This window comes from Littorina saxatilis, linkage group LG13, assembly GCF_037325665.1.
Source record: "Littorina saxatilis isolate snail1 linkage group LG13, US_GU_Lsax_2.0, whole genome shotgun sequence".
NCBI classification, from domain to species: Eukaryota; Metazoa; Mollusca; class Gastropoda; order Littorinimorpha; family Littorinidae; genus Littorina; species Littorina saxatilis.
The window spans coordinates 14,509,942-14,536,695 of record NC_090257.1 but is presented as its reverse complement, the minus strand read 5'-3'; the positions used below and the strand labels follow the sequence as shown (position 1 = coordinate 14,536,695).

At 41.8% G+C, this 26,754-nt stretch overlaps 2 protein-coding genes across 10 annotated transcripts in view; both read left to right on the top strand.

Moving 5' to 3' along the window:
- Positions 1–26,754, top strand: part of LOC138983687 (run domain Beclin-1-interacting and cysteine-rich domain-containing protein-like) — a 220,106-nt gene that overhangs the window by 149,167 nt on the left and 44,185 nt on the right. For all 9 annotated transcript variants that reach the window (XM_070356975.1, XM_070356968.1, XM_070356972.1 and 6 more), the window contains 4 exons: positions 3,955–4,081; positions 18,920–18,997; positions 19,643–19,716; positions 24,838–24,902. In XM_070356975.1, the coding sequence (XP_070213076.1) occupies positions 3,955–4,081; positions 18,920–18,997; positions 19,643–19,716; positions 24,838–24,902 (344 nt within the window). The remainder of the gene's footprint in view (positions 1–3,954; positions 4,082–18,919; positions 18,998–19,642; positions 19,717–24,837; positions 24,903–26,754) is intronic.
- LOC138946046 (craniofacial development protein 2-like) lies at positions 20,179–21,711 on the top strand. The gene has a single exon (XM_070317569.1). It carries the CDS (start codon positions 21,045–21,047, stop codon positions 21,495–21,497), a length of 453 nt encoding a protein of 150 aa, XP_070173670.1. The 5' UTR covers positions 20,179–21,044; the 3' UTR covers positions 21,498–21,711.

Genomic DNA, 26,754 nt, shown 5'->3' with positions numbered 1-26,754 from the left:
ATCCACTATATGTGATAAAGAAGAAAAGACAGACCTTCAACAATAGGACAAGGGATGCAACTCTGCTGAATCAAAAGCATAAAGATCACCTGTGAACAATTCTAGGATCAGAAAATCTGAACATCTGTTTGTTTTCATTAGGAAATAGAAATGAAATATAATGCTTTTGATTATTTATGACTTAAGCTGTGGTAAATTTGGCTGGTATGCAACTTTTATACTTCTGCTTGATCTAACAGTAATATTAATAACACAGACATTAAGAAAAAGAAACAAAACAAGAAAGCAACTTAGATTTTTTTTTTGGAGTCAGCTTTTTATACTTGGTTTTACACAACAAAAAACATAATTTAAATTTAAAAAAAATGCTGATTTACTCTTTTGTAGTGTGTGTTTATGTGGTAAGTAGAGTTCCATAGTAAATTACTTTGTAAATTGTGTGGTAGGGGGTACATAAAGGGGGTAACTTTTAGTGAGGTTTAGTGTGTGATTGTGTGACAGGGTGTGAATGTGGTTTTGATTTCTTGTTTCTTTGTGGCGGCTTTTATTTTAAATTCTTTATAAAAACAAGGTTAATTATCATTATATTAAAACATAGCACTTTAGTCATCAAGTTTTGTGTGTGTTTGTGGTAGTTATTAGTAGTGCAAATCCACATGTATGCATTATAAGTATGAATGTACGTCTTTTTTGTGTATGTGGTTAGCACGCGACGAGCCGCTGGGGCGGTTGTAAGAAATCCCGGCAGGTTGGGGGCCGGTTGGGATTTTGGGGGGCCGGTTCAATTTTTGACTTACCGGCCCCCCTGGCCGGTAGCAAAAAAAGTTAAGGTACACCCCTGCTAAGTATACACATTCGCAAAACACAACACACATTTTGGTCAGCCTATTGGTCTTAACTTCTGAACTTTCCAAAGCAAATCATTGAGAACTTGAGCAGATATGGCTCTTTGGGTGGAGGACCCCCTCAAAAATGGCCGCAAAACGTGCCTTTTTGGGCCTCTGAAACGGTTGACACCTACCGCCTTTGACAAAAGGCTACATAAAGACTAGAGAAGTCAGGTGCATAAAACAAAATGTTCTGAACAGGAAATTGAATGGCCTTTACAATGTTTGTCAGAAATGTTTGGTTTGTGCATATTCTGATTTTTTTCAGATTTTAAAATACGGGGCTATGGTTTTTGTCAGGTCGATTTTAGGGGTGACCTTGTTTGACAGGCTTTCACGGGATGCCTATACAAAGTACCATCAATCGGACAAATGATATGTACAGCTGACATAATTACCTTTTGGGGCATATAAAGTTCAACTAAAATAAATTGCGTTTTAATGTTTTTCTTGGCGTGCAAAAATTGTTGCAATAATTTTTTGGCCAAGTTTATATTACCGTAGGTATAATACATGTGTATCCTTGTGTCAAATATTATGAATTTATGATGTGTGATGTTGCTGTAAAACCGTTTCCTAGAACTCCAATATGGCGCTGTTTATGCCAGTTTCCTTAGCAACGGCAGTCTATGTCCATTAGTATTCACAATTTTTTCATTCATTTTTATAAGTCACTTCAATAACTATGCAGAAAACTAAGTTATTCCAAGTTTAATTTTGGTAATTTGACTGCCTCACATTGTCTTAAAGTTACTGAACTTGTCATGTCCAGGTGTACGGAGCCCCTAGGGCTTTCTGTCATGCCTCACATTGTCTTAAAGTTACTGAACTTGTCATGCCCAGGTGCACAGAGCCCCTAGGGCTTTCTGTCATGCCGCACATTGTCTTAAAGTTACTGAACTTGTCATGCCCAGGTGCATGGAGCCCCAAGGGCTTTCAGTCATGCCTCACATTGTCTTAAAGTTACTGAACTTGTCATGTCGAGGTACACGGAGCCCCTAGGGCTTTCAGTCATGCCTCAGGTAGCTGTCTGTTTGAACAAACACCAAGTTTCATTGACTTCCATGCAAGAAGTCAAAAACTGCCAATTTTTTACAAATTTATTTTGGTATGTCTGAAAGTGTGGCCCTCAACACATGAACTAATTAAGCCAAAAGCCTACATGGAAGTCTATCAATAGTCTCGGCGAGAGGGAGAATTCTGTCCTTTTGTGGGGTACTTTATGTCAAGACATTGTGTATGATTTCGAAAGAAAATTGTAAAAGATGGTACAGGCAAATCCGGATAAGACGAAATTGAAGGGACCGAATTGTTATTGTGTCCTATCCGAAATTTCGACTTGGTCATAGTACAGTGGAACCCCTCTCTAGCGACCTTGAAAATGTTGACAAAAATCGGTCCTTATGGAGGGGGGTCCTTACAGAGGGGGGTCCTTACAGAGGGAGGGGGCGGGGCCACAAAGAAAGTCACCTCAGATTTTCTTAAAAAAAGAAAACAGAGAAGTTTGAGTTGCTGACGACCGTTTCCTCAAGCAAACTGCTTCGATTTCATGTTTGACATTGTCGATGGTGTCCACCAGTTCTGGTGCATGTTTCAATGCAAAAAGAGTTAGTTTCTGAGCAAGCATTTCTTTACAGCAGTCCCTGCAATGATGAAGGCCCTCCGAGAAAGAGAGTGAAAAATCGGCCACCGTTCTCAGCATCGCGTATCTGTGTGTAACCTCTTTCATTGACAAGATACTCTTGTTTCTCTGCAGCCTTGACCAGTGAGTCGGTTACCTAATCTGTGAACCCTTCAGTTGTGTTGCTTTGTCAAAAGTTAGACACAGTCAACTAGTTTTGCTCTGAGTGAACAGTGCAGCTGGCCTCAATTAGCCGGTGACACCTCTCTGGCCACAGCACCAAACAGTACATGGCTGGGGGGAGAGAGAGAGAGAGAGGGGGGGGGGTAGCTGGCTAAACTCAGTGGCCAGTGGGGTGTCCGGTGTCACTTAAGTCAGCAGGAAGAGCATTGGAGAGAAATAGAGAGGTGTACTCTTCCAAACAATTTCCAAGGATCAGTTGTCAGGGCTTAGGGTAGTCAGTGAGAGCGGTTTGTGTACAGTCCGACTGAAGAGTGAAAAGTCACTGCCACAAGATCGGCATGCAGTCAATAAAGCCAGACAAGAAGAATGATTATGACATGCGGCTCTATCTGCTGGTTTTTTTTAATTCAAACTGGTTTTCAACGCTTATTCTCACAAAGCATCTGCACACCTGCCTCTGCCTCTGTGCTGTGTTTGTGTGGCTGCTTTCGTATGATGTCAGTGCATGGTGAGTGCGTTCACTGCCTTGTCACCACTTCCCCACCTTTTTCAGAATGTTTTCTTGGAGTTGGATAATTCTCCTTACTCCTCGCCCCCTCCTTACTCCTCGCCCCCTCCTAACTTCAGTTCATACTTTATTGCGTGCCGACTGACCAGTCGGTGTGGCGTCCGTGTAGAGAAGAAGGGAATAAGGTTACACAATGCGCTAGTGTGAGACGCCAAGTTTCGTGTTTCGAGTTGCTGTAGTAAATATAGAGTAAACTTTGTCTTTGGGACTGACTTTCTGTTGTGTGCTATCCGTCTTTCGACTTACGTAAGAGAAATCCCATTTCGAGCTCAGGGTACTTTGTACACATAGATAAAGAGGGATAATTCCGGACCAGAATTTCTTTGTGTGCTAAGCGAATTTTTGACTTAACCGTTTGTGAGTTAGCTGGATTTGCCTGTATGTGGGTCCATTTTGGCATACTGCACACAGCCTTCAGGGCCAGAACGTGATAACGGGTAATGTTAATTACATTTTGGCGGGAGATGTGAACTGACAAACTGCATAAAGTTTTGTTCGGATGGTAACACTAAAGGTAAGTGTTGGGCATCTGTGAAATAGTTGTGTAAAGCTTTTGACTGTTGATATCATAATCTGCAACAAAAAGGCCAATCTTTGCTTCAGTAATGCTGCTACTCCTGCACTGCCCCTTTTGGTTTGCTAATTTATACTTCTGTGGAATTTACACCCAGTGTTACAATAATATGCTGTTTCAGTTCAGAAAAGTCCAACTTCTCAGCAGAAGCCATTGCCATGTCCCTTCTGAGCCAGTTTTCGGAGAAGCGACTGCCAAAGGCCTCGGAGCTGGAGTGGTTGGTGTCGGAAAAAGATGCACCACAGGCAGTGAGTTAATCGAGTGTCTGTGACTCTTCCCTGCTGTAATAATTGTCTCTGCCTGCTATTGGCATTGTAATGATCATCAGCTCAAAAGGCCTCCGCTTTTTACTGAATTCTAACCAAAAAAATAGTTGTCATAGTTTTCTTCTCATTTTCTTACATCAAAGTAAAACAGTGCTTTTGCTTGTATTCTGTATTCTTCAATAGTTTGTTTGTAAATTATTTGTTTGTAACTGTTTGTCCAGCATAAAGTTACTGTGCTTGTCACTTCCAGGTGCATGGAGCCCCGAGGGCTTTCAGTCATGCCTCAGGAATCTATCTACCGTACTTTCCGGGTCATAAGGCGCGACTTTTTTCCTCGAGTTCGACCCCTGCGTCTTGTATAACGAAGCGCCTAATCCGTGTATGAAATACGAAAAAAATCAAAGAGACCGTTTGAGTACCAGTCAAACAACTTGTGATAATGCATGTTTCAGCTACTAGGTCTGGCCGCACACACAGATTTCCACTCTGTTAAACTCGGTCACTGACCGGTCACTGACCCCGATGCAGGAAGTGTTTCCTCTCTTAGATATGACAGGGGAACCACCTCTCATTGCAAAAACTGGGTCATTGACCCCTGGGAAGAAGGTCGTGTCTTTTAACAAGGCCACCCAGCTATCACAATGCCTTTGATCTGGCCGCACACACAGAGCACACATATTTTCACTCAGTTAAAGTCGGTCACTGACCCCGATGCAGGAAGTGTTTCCTCTCTCAGATATGACAGGGGAACCACCTCTCATGGCAAAAACTGGGTCATTTTGGTGCGCCCTATCGGCCCCCTGCGTCCAATGGGTGACTGGATTACAATTTTTTTTAAAAAGAAGGGGGTGCGTCTTAGATAAAGAAGCGCCTTGTCACCCGGAAAGTACGGTATTTAAAATTCTACCAAGTTTCATTGACCTTCTTGCAAAAACTTGAAAACTGCATTTGTTTACGCATTATTATTCATCATATGTCTGAGCAGGACAGCGACTGGTCCTCAACCAGGCATACTTGAACTAATTACGTCAAAAGCCTACATGGAAGTCTGGTAGTCTCGACGAAAGAGAATTCTTTCTATTCAGGGTAGTTTACGTCAATTAGTCATTGTCCTTGATTACGTTAAAAAAAAAGGTAAAACATGTTATCTGGATCCATTTTGGCATACCGCATACAGCCTTTTAGCCCCAGAATGTGATCACAGGAAATGTTAATTAGGGCCTACATTTTGGCGGGAGATGTGAACTGGCAAACCTCATAAAGTTTTGTTTAGCTGGCACCTCTAAAGGTATGTGTAGTCATCTATGCTGATGTTTGTGTAAATATTTTGAATGTTTATATCCTTATTTGCGCCATAAAGACGAATCGTTGCTTCAACAGTGCTCTGAGCGGAGCAGCATCTTTAATTAATTGCCTAAGGAGCAGTTTTTCTCTGCTCATGTGATGTTAAGCACTAGTGCAGGTGTAGAGGTGTAGCAGCAAGTATCAGTAAAGTCTCTAATCCAGTGTTCCTCGGGCCTCTCTAATATCAACTGCATGGTTACTTCCATCCTGCAGCATTGATTTTTAAATCAACAGCTGGTAAGAATCATTTAGGGGCCTTTTTTCATTTGTTAAATTGAGTGAGCATTATGTGACTGACTTAAAAACTTGAGGCATTTGAACTGTAAAAACAATAACTAAATTAAGTAGAAGTGCAATGCCACCGCCCTGATATGGCCCTTCGTGGTCGGCTGGGCGTTAAGCAAACAAACAAACAAACAAAAGTGCAATGCCATGGCACTGCATACCCCCAGCGAAGGACAAATCGCCTCTCTCTCTCTCTCTCTCTCTCTCTCTCTCTCTCTCTCTCTCTCTCTCTCTCTCTCTCTCTCTCTCTCTCTCTCTCTCACACACTCTCTCTCTCTCTCTCTCTCTCTCACACACACACACACACACACACACACACACACACTTCATTTCGAGGGAGAGAGAGAGAGACAGAGAGAAAGAGACACACAAACACTTGCACAAAAATATTGTAAGGCAGCAAGAGAGGTCACTCATGCATGCACACACACACACACGCATGCGGCTGTTCTCCTTTCTCTCTCTTTCTCTCTCTCTCTCTCTCTCTCTCTCTCTCTCTCTCTCTCTCTCTCTCTCTCTCTCTCTCTCTCTCTCTCTCTCTCTCTCTCTCTCTCTCTCTCCCCTGTAATTTCTGACACCCTCACTTACATTTATAATCTCTGTTTAGAACAAAAATATTTTCCAATAGCCCTCAAGCAGGCTAAAATCATTCCTCTGTTTAAATCTGGCGAAAAGAAAGACCCCTCAAATTATAGGCCGATTTCTATACTGTCAGTATTATCAAAACCACTGGAACGACATATAAACAAACACCTATTATCGCACTTTGACCACAATCAATTATTTCACCCTAACCAGTCTGGATTTAGAGCTCATCACTCCTGTCACACTGCCTTAGTCTCTCTTGTTGATCAGTGGTTGGAAAAGATCAACGATAATGAATTTTGTGGAGCTGTTTTTGTAGATTTTGCCAAAGCTTTTGATGTAATTGACCACAAGTTGTTACTGAGGAAACTCACATTGTATGGACTCGGGATTGATTCTGTTGAACTTATAACTTCTTTTCTTAGTGACAGGCAACAGGCTGTATAGGGCATATCCAGCGTCACGGACGAGGCATTCAGACGAACATAAAGGCACGTGGAAATCAACAAAACAACTATATTAAGTTGACAATGATCGAGGATTATGCAACTTGTGACTGTTGTTCCCTGTGAAGTATGAAATAGAGAAATATTTAATTTGTGGGCGAGTTCTTCGATGTTTGATGTGCGTCACGGACGAGGCCAAAATTCTGTCCTATTTTTCAATCACAAAGAAGTAAGTTGATATTTCTGCGAATTGTGTTCGCTGTTTTCGTTCATAGCGATGAAACATTAATGGCAAGCATTGCTCTTTCGGTAAAGATAATTCAAAAAGTTAAAAAATAAATCACATTTCGGAGAAACGCTTGAACATTTGTCACGGACGAGGCCAGTACGCGTCACGGACGAGGCACGTACGAAATGCACTATAGTAGTGACGTCTTCAGGAGATCAACAAATTTTATTATAGCAACATATCGTTTTCAGTAGTCACCCACAATGTGAGACTATCATTAATTTGGGTCAGTGTTTACATTCGCTCGTTCGTCCGCCCGGGTTACGTCTGTCCGTTAGCTTTAGTAAGCATAAAGAAGGATCCTCAAGAGCCCATGAATATTTGAAAACAAAACTTGGTGGATAGGTACATATGGGTAATATAATCTGTCGTGCAAAGTTTCAAGGTTGTAAATGAAAGGTCAAGGTCAGATCTATGTTCGAACCTTGATTTTTTTTCAGATTTGTGTTGGAGAGTTATCCAGCCAAAGTTTTAATCCAATCAAGTTGAAAATTGGTATTGTGACAGAGTGTATATTAAGAAATGCATCAAAATTATGAGCTCGAATGAAATATGTTTTGATTGCATGCGTTTGAGCATGTGTCTGTTTGTCTAAATATGGACAATACTTGTTGCACCAACGGGTTTTTTCTCTCATATAAATAAAACAAAACACTTGTCAAAGGTTAAAAGACAAACGATGCTGTTTATTTAACAGAATTTCGGCAAGTTGCTTTTATTTAACTTCAGGATTGTTAATTTCCCTCCAACATGAGATAACAACTGAGCATGCAGCTTCCACAGTAAATGGTTAAAATGCCAAATAAAAGTCAGTTTCTGAAAAGGCAAAGTAAAGATTGTTTCCAATTACAATGTAAAGTCAAACTAACTTGTCTTTTCCACCGTTGCCGAATCTGTTACAAATCAGCGACAGGGCGACAGCGTAGCTAGCTTCGTCACCCCCCTCTCCCCCCTCCAAAACAGCACATTCATTGGCATGTCAAAATATTGACACTGAGGGACAGAGAAAGCGGCAACAAAGTCATAATAACATGAGGTAACAAATGAGCACGAAGCTTCGACGGAACACACTAAATGCCCAATAAATAAGCCAGTTTCCGTTAAGATTGCTTCCAATTATTGACTAGTGTCAGACTTGTCTTTACCACCTTTACCGAATCGGTAACCAATCAGCGACACGGCTCACTTCTTCCCCCTCCCCCCTAAAAACAGCGTAATTGGCACTGCCACTGTGAGCGACAGCTATACACTGTAGTCGGTAGATGCGTCAAGTAATCGCAGGTGAGTATTGTTTTGCAGGCTTCAATGGTACTCGGTTCGAGGGCTTTCAACGGCAACGACTGTTTCGGCGTCTTGCAGGTTGAATGGACACATAATGTTTTAGCTGGTGAATGTACCCGACGTACATCATTGGTTTGGTTGCTTTCCCGAATGTTACAGTTTTACCTGTCGCCTGGACCACCGTTATTGGCTGCCCCGAAAGCATTTTACTTGTGTATTTCACTGCAACATTGTCCGCGTATGTCCCGTTTATCTGAAGACCAGTGACGTACTTGTCAAAGTGTACATTCGGGAGAAATTTCTGCAGATCACCTTTCTCCTGCCTTGACAACTTTTTTAAATAGGCGCAGAGCATGCCTCGAAGCTCTTGTGGCTCATGTACAGTTTGTTTTGTCATCTCCAGCTGGCTTTTTATGCTCCAAAAGAAACAATTTCCGTCGCTCGGGAGATTTTCTCTGATTGTGAACCCTTGTTCAGTTAGTTTTGATGTGAACTCTTCCATTGTTTGTGCAATGTTCTGTCGATGCCTGCTTGCAGTGTCCAGGCTTTCTGAAAGTACACGTGATAAGTCCATCGAACAAGATTCATCACCGATATTGTCACCCATGTCGCCTTGTCCGTGTCCTTCATCAGTTCGTGGCCGAGCAGCGGTTCCTTCGTTGACGTTGTCACCTATGTCGCGATGTCGGTTTGCAGCAACATCAGTTCGTGGCCGAGCAGCGGCTCCTTCGTTGACGTTGTCACCTATGTCGCGATGTCGGTTTGCAGCAACATCAGTTCGTGGCCGAGCAGCGGCTCCTTCGTTGACGTTGTCACCTATGTCGCGATGTCGGTTTGCAGCAACATCTGTTCCTGTCTGAGCAGCGGTTCCTTCGTTGACGTTGTCACCTATGTCGCGATGTCGGTTTGCAGCAACATCTGTTCCTGGCCGAGCAGCGGTTCCTTCGTTGACGTTGTCACCTATGTCGCGATGTCGGTTTGCAGCAACATCAGTTCGTGGCTGAGCAGCGGCTCCTTCGTTGACGTTGTCACCTATGTCGCGATGTCGGTTTGCAGCAACATCTGTTCCTGGCCGAGCAGCGGCTCCTTCGTTGACGTCGTCACCTATGTCGCGATGTCGGTGGTCGTCATCAGTACATGGTTGAACAGCGGTTTCTGCTGCAGATCTCTGATGATGTCGTGAACAAGTGTTGGCTCTGGTAGGTTTAAGAAAAGAAACCACCTTCGGCTCCACAGCATACATCGGCATAAAGGGGCTAATGGGCGATGCTTCCATGTGTGTTGGGGATATCGCCTTGGAAAAAATGGAAGGACCGGGTGTTCTGAATGGTTCGTGGTGCCTGATCACCCCACAGGCCTGAAGACAGTTCGTTTCTGACGGAGGCAACAGCAGCTGAATCAACGTACAGGACGTTGACGTTGGGACAGGCATCTTTTGCAACGCATGCAAAGTCTTGTGGCGTATTGACAACAACCCGATTCTGCAGAACTCTGCGCCATACTGCACGCTTGACTGTGCCGCCAACCCCGTCCACGGGTCCCTTTCCGTGGGATGTTGCGAAGAAACTCCAATCGGCCGATTGCAAATCATCGTGCAAGACTTTTGGGTTGGTCATTGTGGACAATGTATAACAGTTCTTAAATTGACCTCCAGCGCCATCAGAAAAGAAGTGTACCTTCCGTACGTTCGTGCCCGATGTGACAACATCATGGAGAATTGCTCTGTTAAAAGCAGCCACCGTGAATTTGTCATGGTGAAGCTCATCACTGATCACAGCATATGAATGGCTGCCTTCCGTAGATGTAATGACAGCGGTAAACACAGTGGTTGCATTTGGGTCCCAGTGGGCCGACATGATCTCGTTTTGTTGCTTAAGTTGAAAGTTTTCTGAGAAATCCTCGTGCAAGATAATTTCACCTGCTTCAAGTTTCTGCCTCAGTTCTTTCTTTTGCATCAGTTGCGTCTTGGCGATGAAACTGTGAGTTCGGAAAGCCAGCAGCTGCTTGGTGAACTCTTGTTTTGCTTGCTCCACTGTCATTTCCACTTGTTTTTTGTTTGTTTTCTCATTCCATTGGAAGCAGGTGACAGTTCCTTCTGAGTTCAGAAACAATTGTGATGTCAAATTTTGTCCTATGTCACAACACGTATCACACTTGCCAAGATTGCATGGTACACTATCTGGGTCGCACACAGTCATTCGTACAAGGCCTTTGTAGTCTGGAATATCTGGAATGACTTGTTTGAGTCCATCACACAACATTGCAAAATTCTCGTGATATTTGCAGCAACAAACATTGTGATCTTTGTCGCTTACGGGTAGAATGTGAGACGGGCGGAGTTTTGCGAAGGTAGATTTGCCCATTTTAATTTCAGGATGATCCTTCTTGAATTGCTGGTGCGCTTCAGCAATGTTGCAATTAAAGCATGATTTTCTTCTGCATCTTTTTCTTTGTTCCATTTTCTACCACAGTCACACAATCTTTGCGTCCAGGTAACTGCCACGACACTGTGTCACTGCAATAAAAGTCAATAGCAATCTTCTGGTCGTTGGTGAACGGCGTTTTTCGTTTTTCACTCACTGTGTGCGCCTGAAACTCCTTTGCAAGTGACCTCACAACAGCAGTCTTCTTACGGGGGCTGATGGGCAATGATCTTTTCACCCTCTTCAACGCCTTTGCAAACGACTGTTTTGACTTGAAAGCTTTGTTCGGCGAAATTGGCACGGGAAGAACGCGCATCGCTTTGGCTTTCATGCGTGAACAATACTTCCTTAGTGCGCCATTGGCATTGTATGTTTTTCTTTTCTCTGCAGTCATCTTTGCTCGTTGTTCTTTGTGTTGTTGATTATTGTCCTCTCTCGCCTGTTGTGTTTTCGTTTCTGACATTCTTTGTCTGTAACGGCATGTACGATCGGCCGAAGTTTGTTTTGGCCGCATTTTGCAGTCTATCATGGATGGCCGCTAACGAAAGAATGGCGGTTACATCAAAATGATGTTGGTATCACCCTTGACAACCACATAATGTGTTTGGGTTGCTTCACATTTTTAGTAATCTGCATTCCCCACAATTATTGATAAAAAAAACAACATTCCACCAGGCACATATTATTGTCTAGACTAACGCATCATATATTTTTTTTCGTCATCGATGACGTCATCAGCATGTCATGACATGTCTCAGTCTAAGAATAGGTCTAAATTAATCAGCTGACTGATTTCTGATGAAGCACGCGCAAAGACAGGGAGACAAAAGGAAGGCAAATACCGCTATAACACATCAAAAAGTGCCTCGTCCGTGACACAATTAAGTCAGCAACTGTATGTCTGGCAAATTAAATAAAAGCGACAAATAGGTGCCTTTCGAAAAGCTTGAAGATAATCTCAAGTAAAATTTCTGTATAAAACGAAATGCAATCAGTACATGAATTTTTGTATCCAAAATGTCACGGACGAGGCCATTTAGGGGGGTGAGTTGCATTCTTTAATATTTTGGCTACAAAGAGTTTCAACAACTGCCGACTTATATCACAGTATACATCAATGTCAGTCTCATGTGATATGATGATTACTGAAATTACAAAAAAAATTGGATTGTACTGAACCCGAATCTAAAAAAGGTGACCAAAAACGTCACTTCATGCACAGTGAAATCCTCTTAAACAATATGACTGCTAAACAAGGGACATAACTCAGTGAGGAAAATAAAATATTGATTATGAACATATGAACATTCTACAACAAAGCCAGCGTACCGAAAGAAAGAAATTTGTGTTTTAATTTCAAGCGTTGAGAGAGCTAATTTTTTGGACATGCCCTATACGCAAACGCCTCAGCATCAAGTATGCAGGAGGTACGATATGGCGTACCACAAGGGTCAGTTTTAGGCCCTCTCCTCTTCTCTATTTACATAAATGACCTTCCCCTTCACATTGAGAATTTGTGTGAACTTTTTGCAGATGACACAACCATGCATTCTAGTAACACCAATTTAAGTCGTTTATCAGAAACACTGCAAGAAAGTTTAAAGGCACAGTAAGCCTCCCGTAAACCATCACAGATACGGTCAGGCTTTTACACACAGTACAAACACCCTTTCATTTAAACACTCACCGATTGAGAACATCCTAAGTGCCCTCCGTAAAGAGCGAACAATTTTCAAAGAATTTATTTTTGCTTGGTTTATCTTACCCCTGAGCCATCGTGAACCCGTGTGATCCAGTTTCCCTTTTTCACAATGTAGTCGTCAGTTAGTCATTTGAATGCGACTCAATGTGAGCTTATCTACAATAGCACGTTTTTATGCACGAAACAAATGGCTGTGGTTCACAAGAACTCTAGCGATGGCTTTTCACTGTTGAGAGGAACGGCGATATGCCGCGTAAACCCGGCGTCGTCTGCTACGACCCTTGCGTGACCCTGCTGCCGGGCTTTTCTTTTTTCAAACTTTCACAACTTCGAATTGCACTGATCTTGTCTTGATGAAAAAAGAATTCTTTTATTATTAAAGAATGTTTGTGTAACAAGCTGTCAATTTATTATTTAGATTTTAAAAGTTAAGTCTAGCGCAAAAACGCACCACGGTCCAAAAACATTCTGATAATCATCGATCCACGGCTATTGCCAGTTTAAGGGAAGTAACTCATTTTTGACCTGAGTTCAGGATGGGTCCAAAAAGTGTTCGAGACAATCTGCAAAATTAATTCTTTAAAAATTGCTCGCTCTTTACGTAGGGCACCTAGGATGTTCCCGTTTGGTGAGCGTTCAAATGGAAGGGTGTTTGTACTGTGTGTAAAAGCCTGACAGTATCTGTGATGGTTTACGGGAGGCTTACTGTCCGGGCGTGATTTCCGGGATATTCATCACAGCCGTCCAGCTCCAAAACGAGGCGCCATTGTTGCAAGGGCCAAGTCCACGAAAATAAATTCTTTGAAAATTTCTCACGCTCGACAGAAAGCAGCCAGGATGTTCCCGTTCGGTGAGCGTTTAAATGGAAGTATGCTTGTACTGTATGTAGACGCTCGGGGAGCTCTGTGATGGTTTACGGGAGGCTTACTGTGCCTTTAAACCAGTTGAGTGAATGGACTGAGCTAAATCACATGTCCCTTAACCCCCAAAAAACAAAAAGCATGATAATAACAACTAGGCAAAAACGCCAGAACATAACCTCAATATTTCACGATCTAACGGTTAATGATAAACTTGTTGAAAAAGTCGACCATCATAAAGTTTTGGGAGTGACCATTGATAACAACCTGTCTTGGTCACACCACATCGAACAACTGTCTAAACAAGTGTCCAAGAAGGTTTATCTATTATCTAGAATCAAGCACTTTCTGAATTTGGAAGCCAGGAAATTATTCTTTAATGCTCATATTCAGTCTGTTATTGACTACGCGTCTACCTTGTGGGACTCGGCAAGTGAAAATTCATTCAAACCACTAATTAGATTACATAAACGAGCGCTTAAAGTAGTCTTATTAAAGAAAACAACCCTATCTGAGTTAGACTACATGAACTTAGGCATTCTTCCTCTGAAGGCAAGGCTAAGTTATAATAAAGGTACCCTCATGCATAAAATTATTCATGGATGTGTACCTCAAACCATATTTTCCAAATTCACGTTAAAAACTTCACGCCAATTGATGAGACTGAACATGCCTCTGCCTAGGATTGACCTATTCAAATCTAGTTTAGTCTATTCAGGTAGCAGTCTCTGGAACACTCTTCCGACAATCCTACGGCAAACTAGTAGCACAAACGTTTTTAAGACCAGATATACGTCTTATCTCATGAAGTCTAAATAAACATCTGTTGTCGCTAGAATGGTTGTTAAAACCAACAACCGGTGCTTTTTAACAATTTATTACTATTTTTATATACACTGATTTTTTCGAATGTAGTGTATGTCAATGGGCATGGCATTCACAGCTTTGTTGCATCAGTGCAATCAACTCTATAATTCTTAACTCATGTCAAATGAACTTACATTTTTCATTTAAGCAATGTATTGTATGTAAATTGATGTTCTTACTTTCATTTTATTATTATCATGTAGCAGTAGTTTTCTTTACTTGCTTATTCTTTAGCAATTTTAGACTAGTCCCTCTTTAGGGCGAGGGCCAGATGTAAAAAAGCAGATCACTGCTTACTCTATTACCCTCGTTAAATAAAGAATTGTTCTTGTTCTTGTTCTTGTTCTCTCTCTCTCTCACACACACACATACACAAACACACACTGACACACACACACACACACACACACACACACTGACACACACACACACTCGCATACACACACTAACACAAACTCACATACACATCCACATAAATACGCACACACAGACATGCACACACTCACACACACACACACACACAGACACACACACACAGACACACACACACATACTGGTTTTCACACACACACACACACAAATACATGTTTTGACACCGTTAAGTTGACTTTTTTCCCGTTAAGTTGACTTTTTTGACGGAAAGAATGTTATCACACCATTGAAATGACATTCTTTCCGTCCTCTATAGGCGACGAAATAGGTCAAATTTTGTGCATTTTTTAGTGGAAAATGCTTCGATGCCGGAGCGGGTACTGGACCCAGCAGTGCCGTTGGAGTGCAAGTGCACTACAAAGGCACTGCACCCAGTGCCGTTGTTGTGACGTCAAAACAACGGGGTGCGTCAAAACAATGCGGCTCCATTTTCAGGCCAAAGTCAAAACGACGCGGTCTTAACAAACACACACACACACCACAGACCCACACTTGTGCACATAAACATGCAAACACACACATGCCATGCGCGCGAGAGAAAGGCCAAATGGAGGGGATGACGTCACATGCATTGACGTAAAAACATCGTGACGTCGTCTAATTGCGCGAACATAATTGATGTAGTCTCGGAAATTCTACCCAACAAAGCAGCCCCGGGTGGCGTTGGATCAAAAATCGAAGAATTGGTCCGCACCCACCGTATTTTAATAGTATGTTCCCAATTTTTGGTGAATGGTCCATCCCCAACCGAAGCCTGAGTTAGGGCACAAAGATTCCTTCTTTATCATCAATCAATCAATATTTTTAGAAGGTCACTGTCCACAACGCTTTCATCCCGGCGAAGCCGGGTATTACTCTTCCTTATCTTCTCCAGTGTTTTGCGCGTTTATTTCCCTTCCTTCGTGAGGCTTATATCGCGCGTATTCCGTGGGTACAGTTGTAAGCGCAGGGATTTGTTTTTATTTTTTATTTTTTTATTTTATGCAATCTATATCGCGCACATATTCAAGGCGCAGGGATTTATTTATGCCGTGTGAGATGGAATTTTTTTTTTTACACAATACATCACGCATTCACATCGGCCAGCAGATCGCAGCCATTTCAGCGCAATATATCCTACTTTTCACGGCCTATTATTCCAAGTCACACGGGTATTTTGGTGGACATTTTTATCTATGCCTATACAATTTTGCCAGGAAAGACCCTTTTGTCCATCGTGGGATCTTTAACGTGCACACCCCAATGTAGTGTACACGAAGGGACCTCGGTTTTTCGTCTCATCCGAAAGACTAGCACTTGAACCCACCACCTAGGTTAGGAAAGGGGGGAGAAAATTGCTAATTGCTAATTGCTATCATGTACTAGATGAATACCGGCTTCGCTGGGTACGGCTTCACCGGGAAGAAGTAGAGCCGAATACCCGGCTTCGCCGGGGACCCGGCTTTGCTGGGTGTACGCCGGCTTTGCCGGCGCACCGCACGAAGGAAGGGAAATAAACGCGCAAAACACTGGAGAAGATAAGGAAGAGTAATACCCGGCTTCGCCGGGATGAAAGCGTTGTGGACAGTGACCTTCTAAAAATAGTAACGGGAATATGGATTGAGCGTTGTGGACAGTGACCTTCTAAAAATAGTAACGGGAATATGGATTGACGCCACACGAAGGAAGGGAGATAAACGCAAAACACTGGAGAAGATAAGGAAGAGTTACTGGGAATGGATCTGGGAAGATGAACAGAAAAACCAAAATCGGTTCAGCGCTGCGCGCTGAGAGCACGTGTTGAAAATTCTCATCGACCAGGTTGTGTCCGGGATCTACCTGAATATGCCCACCAAATTTGAAGCAGATCCATCGAGAACTTTGGCCGTGCATCGCGAACACACACACACACACACACAGACAGACACAAGTCGTATATATATATATTTTTATATATACTAGAGGAATACCCGGCTTCGCCGGGGTGAATCGCGAGACAGAGACAGACAGCGTGGCGGTTCACCACATTCACCTTTGAAGGCGAAGTCCTGTCAAACGGGATTGAGAATTTTAGAGCTTATTTCTTAGCCCTATATTATCTGTTGTGGCTTCTCAAATGCCAGAACATACAGACAGACAAAAGCCGCTAGACCCCATCACAAACAGAACTCTAAAATCCAGAGGTGTTGCTCTCACACACACACAAACACACACACACACAGAGAAGCCGTATATATATATATATGTATATCTATATCTATAAATATATAGAGATAGGTGACAGTGTATTTTTCGCGTGGCTATAAATAGATTCGACCTTTTCACTTTGACAGTAAGAACAACTTACGGGTGCAAGGGAAGCGTTCTGGACAGCGCAGTGACATTCTAAAAATAGTAACGTAGAAACGGGAATATGGATTGAAGCCACACGAAGGAAGGGAGATAAACGCAAAACACTGGAGAAGATAAGGAAGAGTTACTGGGAATGGTGAAATGAACAGAAAAACCAAAATCGGCTGAAAGCATGTGTTGAAATATCTCATCAATGAGGTTGTGTCCGGGGTGTAGCTGAATACGGTGTCCAAATTTGAAAAAGATCCACCGAGAACTTTGGCCGTGCATCGCGAACAGACAGACAGACAGACAGACAGACAGACACTAGTCGTATATATATATATATATAAGATTATCCCCGAGTACGCAGTACTAGGGTCCTGCAGACTTTAATTGTGTGTCTGTCTGTCTGTCTGTCTGTCTGTTCGTCTCGACTTAACAGCTTATTGCTGGGAAACTACTGGGCGCAGTTCGTTCAAAAGTTGATACACTAACTTGATAATAGGTCCGATTGATCGTATTAAAACTTCATAATGTTACCTGGGACCTAAATGCGAAATATTCCACAAAAACGACTCTTAACGGGGGGAGGTTTGGCGGTGGGAGTACAACTGCCGTGCAGCTAATGGAACAGCCAGCTAGCTGGTGCGAATCACGTCCGCCTATGGCCAAAGTGATCGGGGATCGATTCCCGGCATGGGCGGTCTATATATTTTTTTTATTTTTTTAAATTCTTGTTTACTATTGTTTATTATGAACGTTTTAATGTTTTATTTCACTCTAATAATTTTTTTAATTGTGTAAAATAAATAAATAATTTTTTTTTAAATTTTTTTTTTTAAATCCAAGTGTTCGATTCCTGGCATGGGCGGTCTATTTTTTTTATTTTTTATTTTTTATTTTTAATTCTTGTTTACTTGCGTGCGTGTACCACTGCGCGAGGACTATAGGCATTTGAGTTCACTGGCGAATGTCAGATTTGTTGGCTTGGAGGAAAGCGTTTCCGACTATGGCCAAAGGGATCCGGGTTCGATTCCCGGCATGGGCGGTCTATTTTTTTATTTTTTTATTTTTTATTTTTTAATAAATTGTTGTTTACTATTGTTTATTATGAACGTTTTAATGTTTTATTTTACTCTAAAAAAATTTTTAATTGTGTAAAATAAATAAATAATTTTTTTAATTTTTTATTTTTTTAATCCAAGTGATCCGGGTGGAAAGCGATTTACTTGTCTATGGCCAAAGTGATCCGGGTTCGATTCCCGGCATGGGCGGTCTATTTTTTAATTTTTTTTTAATTTTTTATAAATTCTTGTTTACTATTGTTTATTATGAACGTTTTCATGTTTTATTTTACTCTAATAATTTTTTTAATTGTGTAAAATAAATATTTTTTTTTTATTTTTTTTTTTATCCACGTGCACAAGACAAAAACTTTCATACTGGGGGAGCGAGCCAGTCTGAAGAGTACTCGGGTCCAGCACCAGCGTTTTTTATCGGCATGAAAATTTCTCAAGTCGCTCTCAGTGTGCGTTCGTGGGATACCTCCAGCTTTGCTGGGATAAAACAGTGAGATAGACACTGCCACAAATGAACCAATTGTTTGCTTCAAAAAGCTGTGGTTCAGGAGTTGCCTGCCAGTAGTAATTGACTCATGCGTGCAAAACAATCAAAGCGTTGAAACCCTGACAGTGATCTACCTTCATCTTCAAAACAAAAAGTCAACTTTTAGAAGATTTTCTCTGAGTGTTATAACACTACTTTTAGTTTGATTGCAGAAGTTACTGTACGTTAAGCGGCTTGTTGACATGAGAGGAATAGATGGATTCGTAGACAGAGGACGAGAGTGAGGCAGGAGAAAATAAAATGTTGCGGCTATTTTTTATATTAATGTAATTCATGTAGCAAACTCTATTTTGTCAGGGAACAGACTCTTCTATAAGCAGGGTTCTTGTGAAAACATGTTTTCTGAGAAAAGGTGTTGTTGTTTCAGCTGTTACCACTGCCTAACTCTTTTCCCATTTCGCCTGATGATGGAGAAAATGCAGACTTGATGATAGCTGCAAATAAGGTGAGTAGTCTTTACTGTCAAACTGTGTCTAGTTTTTAGTCTTCAAGGAACATGTGCTTGCAGAGGTTAATGCCAGTGCATTTTAAATGACCATACATAATTAAATGCCAGATTTTAGATGATCATGTCTTTTGCAAGTTATAAGGTTTAGCCGATTTTAGATTTGCTGTTGGAAATGGCTCTTTGTTGACTAGGCAAAGCTCGGCTTGCATCTGCATGCCTGTCTGGACTCGATCCTCACAGGAACTGAACATGGTATTTTTGACCAAAATATGACATTTTACACAGATCGAGACAGTCAGTGTTCCTCCGAAACAGAGCTAGCAGTCGAGGTGAACAATGACTTTCAATATTTGTGTAAATTTAAATGTCATATTTTGGTCAAACATACAAATAACATTTATGTATCGATCGATTTTGGTTAGAATTCCTTTTAGTATTTGCGATTGAAAGCACACAAACATGCACTATTTTGAATTCTCGGCTGGCCCCCTAAATATGAATTTTTGTCGGCCTCTGATGTCACCTGTCTCAAAGAAGGGAAATTAAGTGTTCAATCGATACATTAGTTATTAAAACTCCAGTGTGTCAAACCTTGCCTGTCCGTTTGAATTGAATGTACTTGGAATGTGTTTGTGTCCTCAGACCAAGCTGAGAGGCAACCTGGAGTGGGCCCCGCCACGCGCACAGATCATTTTTACCATCCACCAACAAGAGAAGTGAGTAGCTCTTATTTACACTTTGTTCAATCACATTTTGTCCCAGCCTCCTTGCTTTCTCTTTCTGCAGGGATCTGAGGTCCTACACATAGTAATGGTATACCTGGCTCCACTCATAATAATGAAAAAAATTAAGCCAAGAATCTGGCACTGTGGATGTGTTCAGGCACTTAAAATCAATGTGAAGTACCAACTAAATATAGTCAAAGTGAAAACATTTGAAATACAAAATAAGAGGGCTAATCATAGGTATATACGGTTGTGTACAGAACAAGATGAGTCCATTCACTTTCTTACAATGGATAGAAACGGTATTGGCAGGTTTCACGGTATTGATTTCAGCCATTTCCCATTCTCTCACACTTCCAGTCAAAAATAAAACTGTGAAATACTGTGAACATGGATGTTATTGTAATTGATTAGGATCAGTACAACACAAAACAAAGAAAAACATTATACGCAGAGTCTTATTTTCCATAGAAAATCAAGCGAAACGAAAGTTGCCCCCAAAACGTGAAAATCTATCAAACAAACTTGATGCAAGCCTGACTCCAGAAAGAAGACAAAAAACCACTAATACTAAATGATTTAAATAAAGTTTAAACATATAACAGATTTTCACAACAAAGTTCCTTGCCTGATGCTGTCTATATGTTTGCGTGATGCTGTCCTTGATCAGAACGCCATTTTCACCTAAACCGGCCAGCGAAATGGTTTTTTTCACATTTCAAGGTCTCCATACACTAACAAAAGTCACATGTTTTGAAAGTGTATTTATGTGTGTACAAGATAAAAACAGATAAGTACTTCTTTATCATTTTTTTAATGGCAGAAATAAACTTATACTATCAATAACCCCTAATTTAGAAAACGGCAAAAAGAGCCAAGATACCTGTTTCATTAACAAGGAACACTTTTTTTGGCCATAAAAAGACACTCACTCATTTTGATATAAAATAATAATTAATTGCATACGTATATGAATACAAAATGTTAAACAAATCTACTTTTATTTTAAGTGGAAAAAACACACACCAAAAAGCACGCACATAAGTGACGCACACAAACTGAAAGCTTGCCACAAAAGACTGTGGGTACCCTAACTACTCTCCTCGCATAGGGAGGGGGAGATAGAAGGATCCCTAAATAAAGCCTGCCTCAACACGACTTTAGTAGGTAGCCGTGCCTGCTTGGTCATCCAATTATGCCGTCGAAAAACAGAAACAAAGAAGAAAAAGACTCAGGCGATGACCCGGCGAGCCTGAAATGTCCGCACCTTGCTGGACAGAGACGACAGACCAGAACGACGCACAGCCCTGGTTGCCAGGATGCTGGACAGGTACCAGATTGACACCGCTGCCCTCAGTGAAACGTGCTTTGCTGGTGAGACCCAGCTTGAAGAAGTTGGCGGTGGCTACACCTTCTACTGCATAGGGAAGCCGGAAGGTACCCCAAGAACCTCAGGCGTTGGCTTCGCCATCCGCAACAAACTGGCAAGACAGTCTAAGGACTTGTTCGCGACTGTCATCAGATGCTACGCTCCTACAATGACAAACACAGACGACGAAAAGGAAGCTTTTCACGATGAACTCAACAACCTCATCTCTACTACAAACAGAAAAGACAAACTCATCATCCTGGGTGACGTCAACGCCCGAGTAGGAAAGGAACACAACACCTGGCCCAAAGTTATCGGCCGCCACGGCACTGGAAAGTGTAACTCCAATGGCCTACTGCTGCTCACCCTTTGTGCGGAGCACGAGCTGCCAACAAGCGAATAAGTACAAGAACACTTGGACGCACCCACGGTCCAAACAGTGGCACATGCTAGATTATGTGATCGTCAGACAGCGTGACCGAAAAGACACACACATCACCCGCTGCATGAGAGGCGCAGTATGCTGGTCGGACCACCGCCTTGTCAGATGCAAGATGAACATCGCACTGGCGAAAAAACCAGCAAACAGCCAGACAAAAATTGTCAAAGAAGTTTAACATCACTCTCCTCATCTACCAAAGAAGCGCTACAACACAGCGGCAGATCTAAGACACTCTTCCTGCAAACCCGGTAGACAACCAGATGCATACACACACACACAGACACACACACACACACACACACACACACACACACACACACACACACACACACACACACACACACACACACACACAAACACACCCCTTTCATAATGGCAACATACGCTCAGAGAGAGAGAGAGAGAGAGAGAGAGAGAGACAGGATGGGGGGGGGAGGTTGGGGGGGGGAGGGGGCAGTAAACACAAAACCGTGTAAAGAGAAAGAGAGATCGAGAGAGAGAGAGAGAGAGAGAGAGAGAGAGAGAGAGAGAGAGAGAGAGAGAGAGAGAGAGAGTACTTTAGACACCAAAATACAATGAGAAAGAAATCGTAACAAAGTGATAGAGACCACGCGTACACACACACACACACACACACACACACACACGCAGCATTATTGCTCACAACCTCATAATGGTCAAACATACACCCTTACATGAACACACACAGACACAGACACACACACGCACACATACACACACACACACACACACACACACACACACACACACACACACACGCAAACACTCTCTCTTTCTATCTCATACACACACACAAACACACACACACACATGACACACACACACACACACATACACACTGTCACACACACACACACACACACACACACACACACGCGCGCGCACTTACACACACTTCGTGACTTCTGTTGAGCAAAACAGACACTCTATTATTTAGGCTTACACGCACGCAAACACGGACAAGCACCCATTCACGCACTTGCGATGTTGGTGTCGATTCATTAAGCAATAAAAGAGCGCACCTGTTATGAAGTGGATGGAGTGATTGCTTTTACTTTATCAAAACGAAAATCACTGGATATTATCTATAAATGAATTACCTGATACCTTTCCGAGTTCATACGTTTTTTTAAGAGTCATTAACATAGGAACAATAGATGCTTTTGATGGGATTTTGTGTTTTGTATTCTCTGCGAGGTGGTCGGATTTAGATCTAAATCTGACCGATAAGGTTTTCTCCTTTTCGATTAAAAAGTGCCATAAGACTTAGTCCGAACTATCAAAATATTCTCCCAAAAAGACTTCTTAACATCCATATCAATCAAACACAACTCTGTTCATCAAATTATTTCACCTTTGTGAAAGAACCGTGTGACGTATTTGTCGGTATGTACAGTGTTGCGGTTTCGCTCTGCGGGGCTCTTGGCAAAGCAGAAGACACTTGTAAGGCAAATTTTCGCGCCGCGGTGCCGATGACGCAAATAACTCTCGCGACAAAACGATTGGTCCGTAAAGTCGCGTCATCAACCGGTTCATGAATGGCCCGTGTTGTGATGACGTGCGCACCTCGTCATTAATGACTGGGAAAATCGGTCGGATTTAGGTACCCCCAAGATATGTTGGAATTAGATACCTTTACCCTATAGCGATCCAGAACTGCAAAGGAAACGTTAATCAAACTTCTATAATCAGTGAAAAAGCTAAAAATCTGATCGAGCATGAAGAGGTAGCGATCGTGTGGTAGCGATCGTTGCGGACAGACGGCATATTACTCGACAAAAAGGCAACATAAACAACAAAATCTCACATGAAAAAGTATTCACAAATCCCGCCTTCGGCCTCAACTGTGAAAAGTGTGTAATATGTCACATACGGCATAGGATTGCCCGGAAATGACAACGTAAGTGAAAGTAGCGATCGTTGGAAACCCCGGACAGACGACGGTCGGACATTCCAAGAAATGGACACGGCGCGAAATTTCGCGAAATTTCGGTCATTGTAAATGCTTTCCTATGAAGTACAGACTATAAAGGTGTGTTTTTAATGTCAAAATAAAATCATGTTATAATTTTCTTGTGGTAAAGTAGCTTACTTGGTTTATCTGTGAAGATTTAGTTTTTCGGACAGACAGCTTCCAGTTCTCGATTCAATTTTTTGTGTGCAAAATATGTAATGCAAAATTCATATTTGGGCTTTTGTTTTTGTTTGTATGGTTAGATATTGCAGCTCTGCTATCAAATATGACCATTCAGTGTGAATTTAGTGCCTTTTCGTTTCACTTTTCACATCAATGGTTGGCTTCTGTCATGCAGAAGGAAATGGCGTCTGTCTGGATTCACACGATCGCTACCAAACACATGTGCATAAAATGCCAACAAAAACAACTCAAACGATTTTTGTTTCAGAATTGTATTCAAAATGACACATTTGTGCATTGCATATAAAAAAAACCACTGAGAACATTGGTTCTGCAAGTTAGAAATCAGAGCACATTGTGCAGTCAACAGAATGTCTCAATACCGTGAAACCTGTCTATTACAAGCATTTATTTTTAACATGAGTTGTGACACAATCTTTATTTTGAAACTTTTGATCTCCCTGAGCCAGGCTGTTAACTGCATTACCACTGACCATCTTTTGGATTCTGTTTTATTAAAGATGGGGTGCTATTGCAAAAGAAGAAGGGGTATGGTGTATTTTTGGGACCAAAATGTCAGTCCTCAAAACAGAAGTGTTACAATTAGTGTCCGAGGAGGGTCTGATTTCCCCAAGAAGGGACATGTCACACATCATTTTTCTCTCTCTTTTTTTTCTTTTTTTTTTCTCTTTCTCTTTTGCTCTGCTTATAAGAGATTTTAACAAATCTCAGTAGAAAGTCTCTGCTGACTTTCAATTGTTTCTTTCACAACTTCTGATATTGTGTTACAATGTATGATTTACATTTTTATGTATTCAGGAATTTTAAAGGATCAACAGCTCTTGTTCAATATAGGATTCCTAAGGCAGTCTGATACATGTAATAGAGAAGGCCATTGATTCCTTACCACACACCGCTCATGGTTGTAAATGTTCTGCCAACACAGTGTGGTTGCAGCATATTGTGGAGGAAGATGCTAAAAAAAATGCGTCACAAGGACATTCTTTCTAGACCGTTTCTTTCTTTGTTCCTTTTTGAGGGTAAGATTTGTCACGTGCTTTTGACTACTTGGTGTGAATTTGTGTATGTACGTGTGGTACTCATGTCCCTCTGATAGAGTGCATTGATTTTCTTTCTGATCAGACGCAGCGTGGTGCTCAGTCGACAAAACATGCGCTGTGCTGGATGTGGAACAAAGGCAGAGCATGGTAGGCACACTTGAGTCATCTTCAGCTTGGCTAATTGCCCCCGACAAATGCCCCCCAAACAATTGCCCCCCTAGGACAATTGCCCCCCATTTATCATCTATGCCTGTTGAGTTATTAAGTAGGTATTGGGAGGTAAGTTAAACATTTGATGACTGTTTATCTGAGTGATGCTCAATGATGCGCCCTGTTTTTATTGTACATACTGTACATGATCACAATCTTTAATTGTGATTAAACCATGACACTAGTACGTGAACCTACCACACTTCTTCTTCTTCTTCTTCGTTCATGGGCTTAGACTCCCACGTTCACTCATGTTTTTTTTTAGCACAAGTGGATTTTTACGTGTATGGCCGCTTTTACCCCGCCATTCAGGCAGCCATACGCCGATTTCGGGGGAGGGGTATTTTCGTGTTTCTATAACCCACCGAACTCTGACATGGATTACAGGATCTTTTTCGTGCACACTTGGTCTTGTGCTTGCGTGTACACACGAAAGGGGTTAAGTCACTAGCAGGTCTGCACATAAGTTGACCTGGGAGATTCGGAAAAATCTCCGCTCTTAACCCACCAGGCGGCAGCGACCGGGATTCGAACTCACGACCTCCCGATTAGGAGGCCGACGTCTTACCACCACGCCACTGCGCCCGTCCCTACCACACTTACGCAAGCACGCAAATATTAGTAAATGCTACGTGTTCAAACATTCAAGAGCAAGTGCCTTAAAAGGGTTCATTCTACACACACACACATACACACACACACACACACACACACACACACACACACACACACACTAACACACACTAACACACACTGACACAACACTGACTAACACACGATAATGTTTAAAAAAAAAAATGTCATGCATGCTTAAATGTGTTTGCCTGTGTGTTATTGTCCAGGGGGTAATTGTCCTCCCACGGTGAGGCGCGGTTGACCTAGGGGGGGCAATTGTCCGGGGGCAGTTGACAGGGCGCAATTTTCCAGGGTGCAATTAGCCTGCTACCATGCACAGCAACGAAATTCCATTCCCTGTATTTAAAAATGTGTTGAAAAATGTTGATTAAACATAATAACTTGTAATAATTTGTACACTTCTGCTCCATGCAGCCGCCAGCCCACCGCAAAACATCAGTCACAGACAGTCTTTCAAAGCAAGCTTAGAGAGGTCCCAGCAAAGTGTTCACTCTAACAATCATGCTCCAGATAATGCAAAGGAGTGGTGGTGCACACCCTCTTTTATGTTGGGCTTTGACTGATCCAAACTTTTAAACTTAACAGCTGTTTTTAAGGGCAGGTGGGCCAGTGCAAAATTGATCAAATTGTTCAAAAACCTTTTTTTTATATTTTGGCAGATAATGCTTCCATAACATACCTAAAATGCATGTGTGTCTGTGTTTTTGTCAAAAGTGTCATATTTATGTGTCAATGAAGACAATATTTGAATAGTTCTGTCTTCAACGTCGTTTTTTCATGTCAGCCATTTTTTGCGGCAGTTGCATCTTAATTGGGGGTTGCGATTTCTCTGGCTGTAATTTAGCTAGAACAATAATTTTTTGTGCAGTTTGTGCAGAATATAACATTCTGAGGGATTACGAAAGGATTTTGTTGCCAATGTATTACAGTCATAACCAGATTATTTCAAAAAATAATTTTGCAGGGGTTACCCTAAAGTTTGACGGTTGTAACAAAGAAATGTCCCTAACTCCAAATATAAATATAATAATCAAAATCTGCTTCGTAATCCCCTGGAGCATATACCCAGAAAGATAAAATATAACAATAATTAAAAGTGTGACAATCATATCTGCTGAAATATCATATCCCCCCTGTACTCCACTTTTGTATG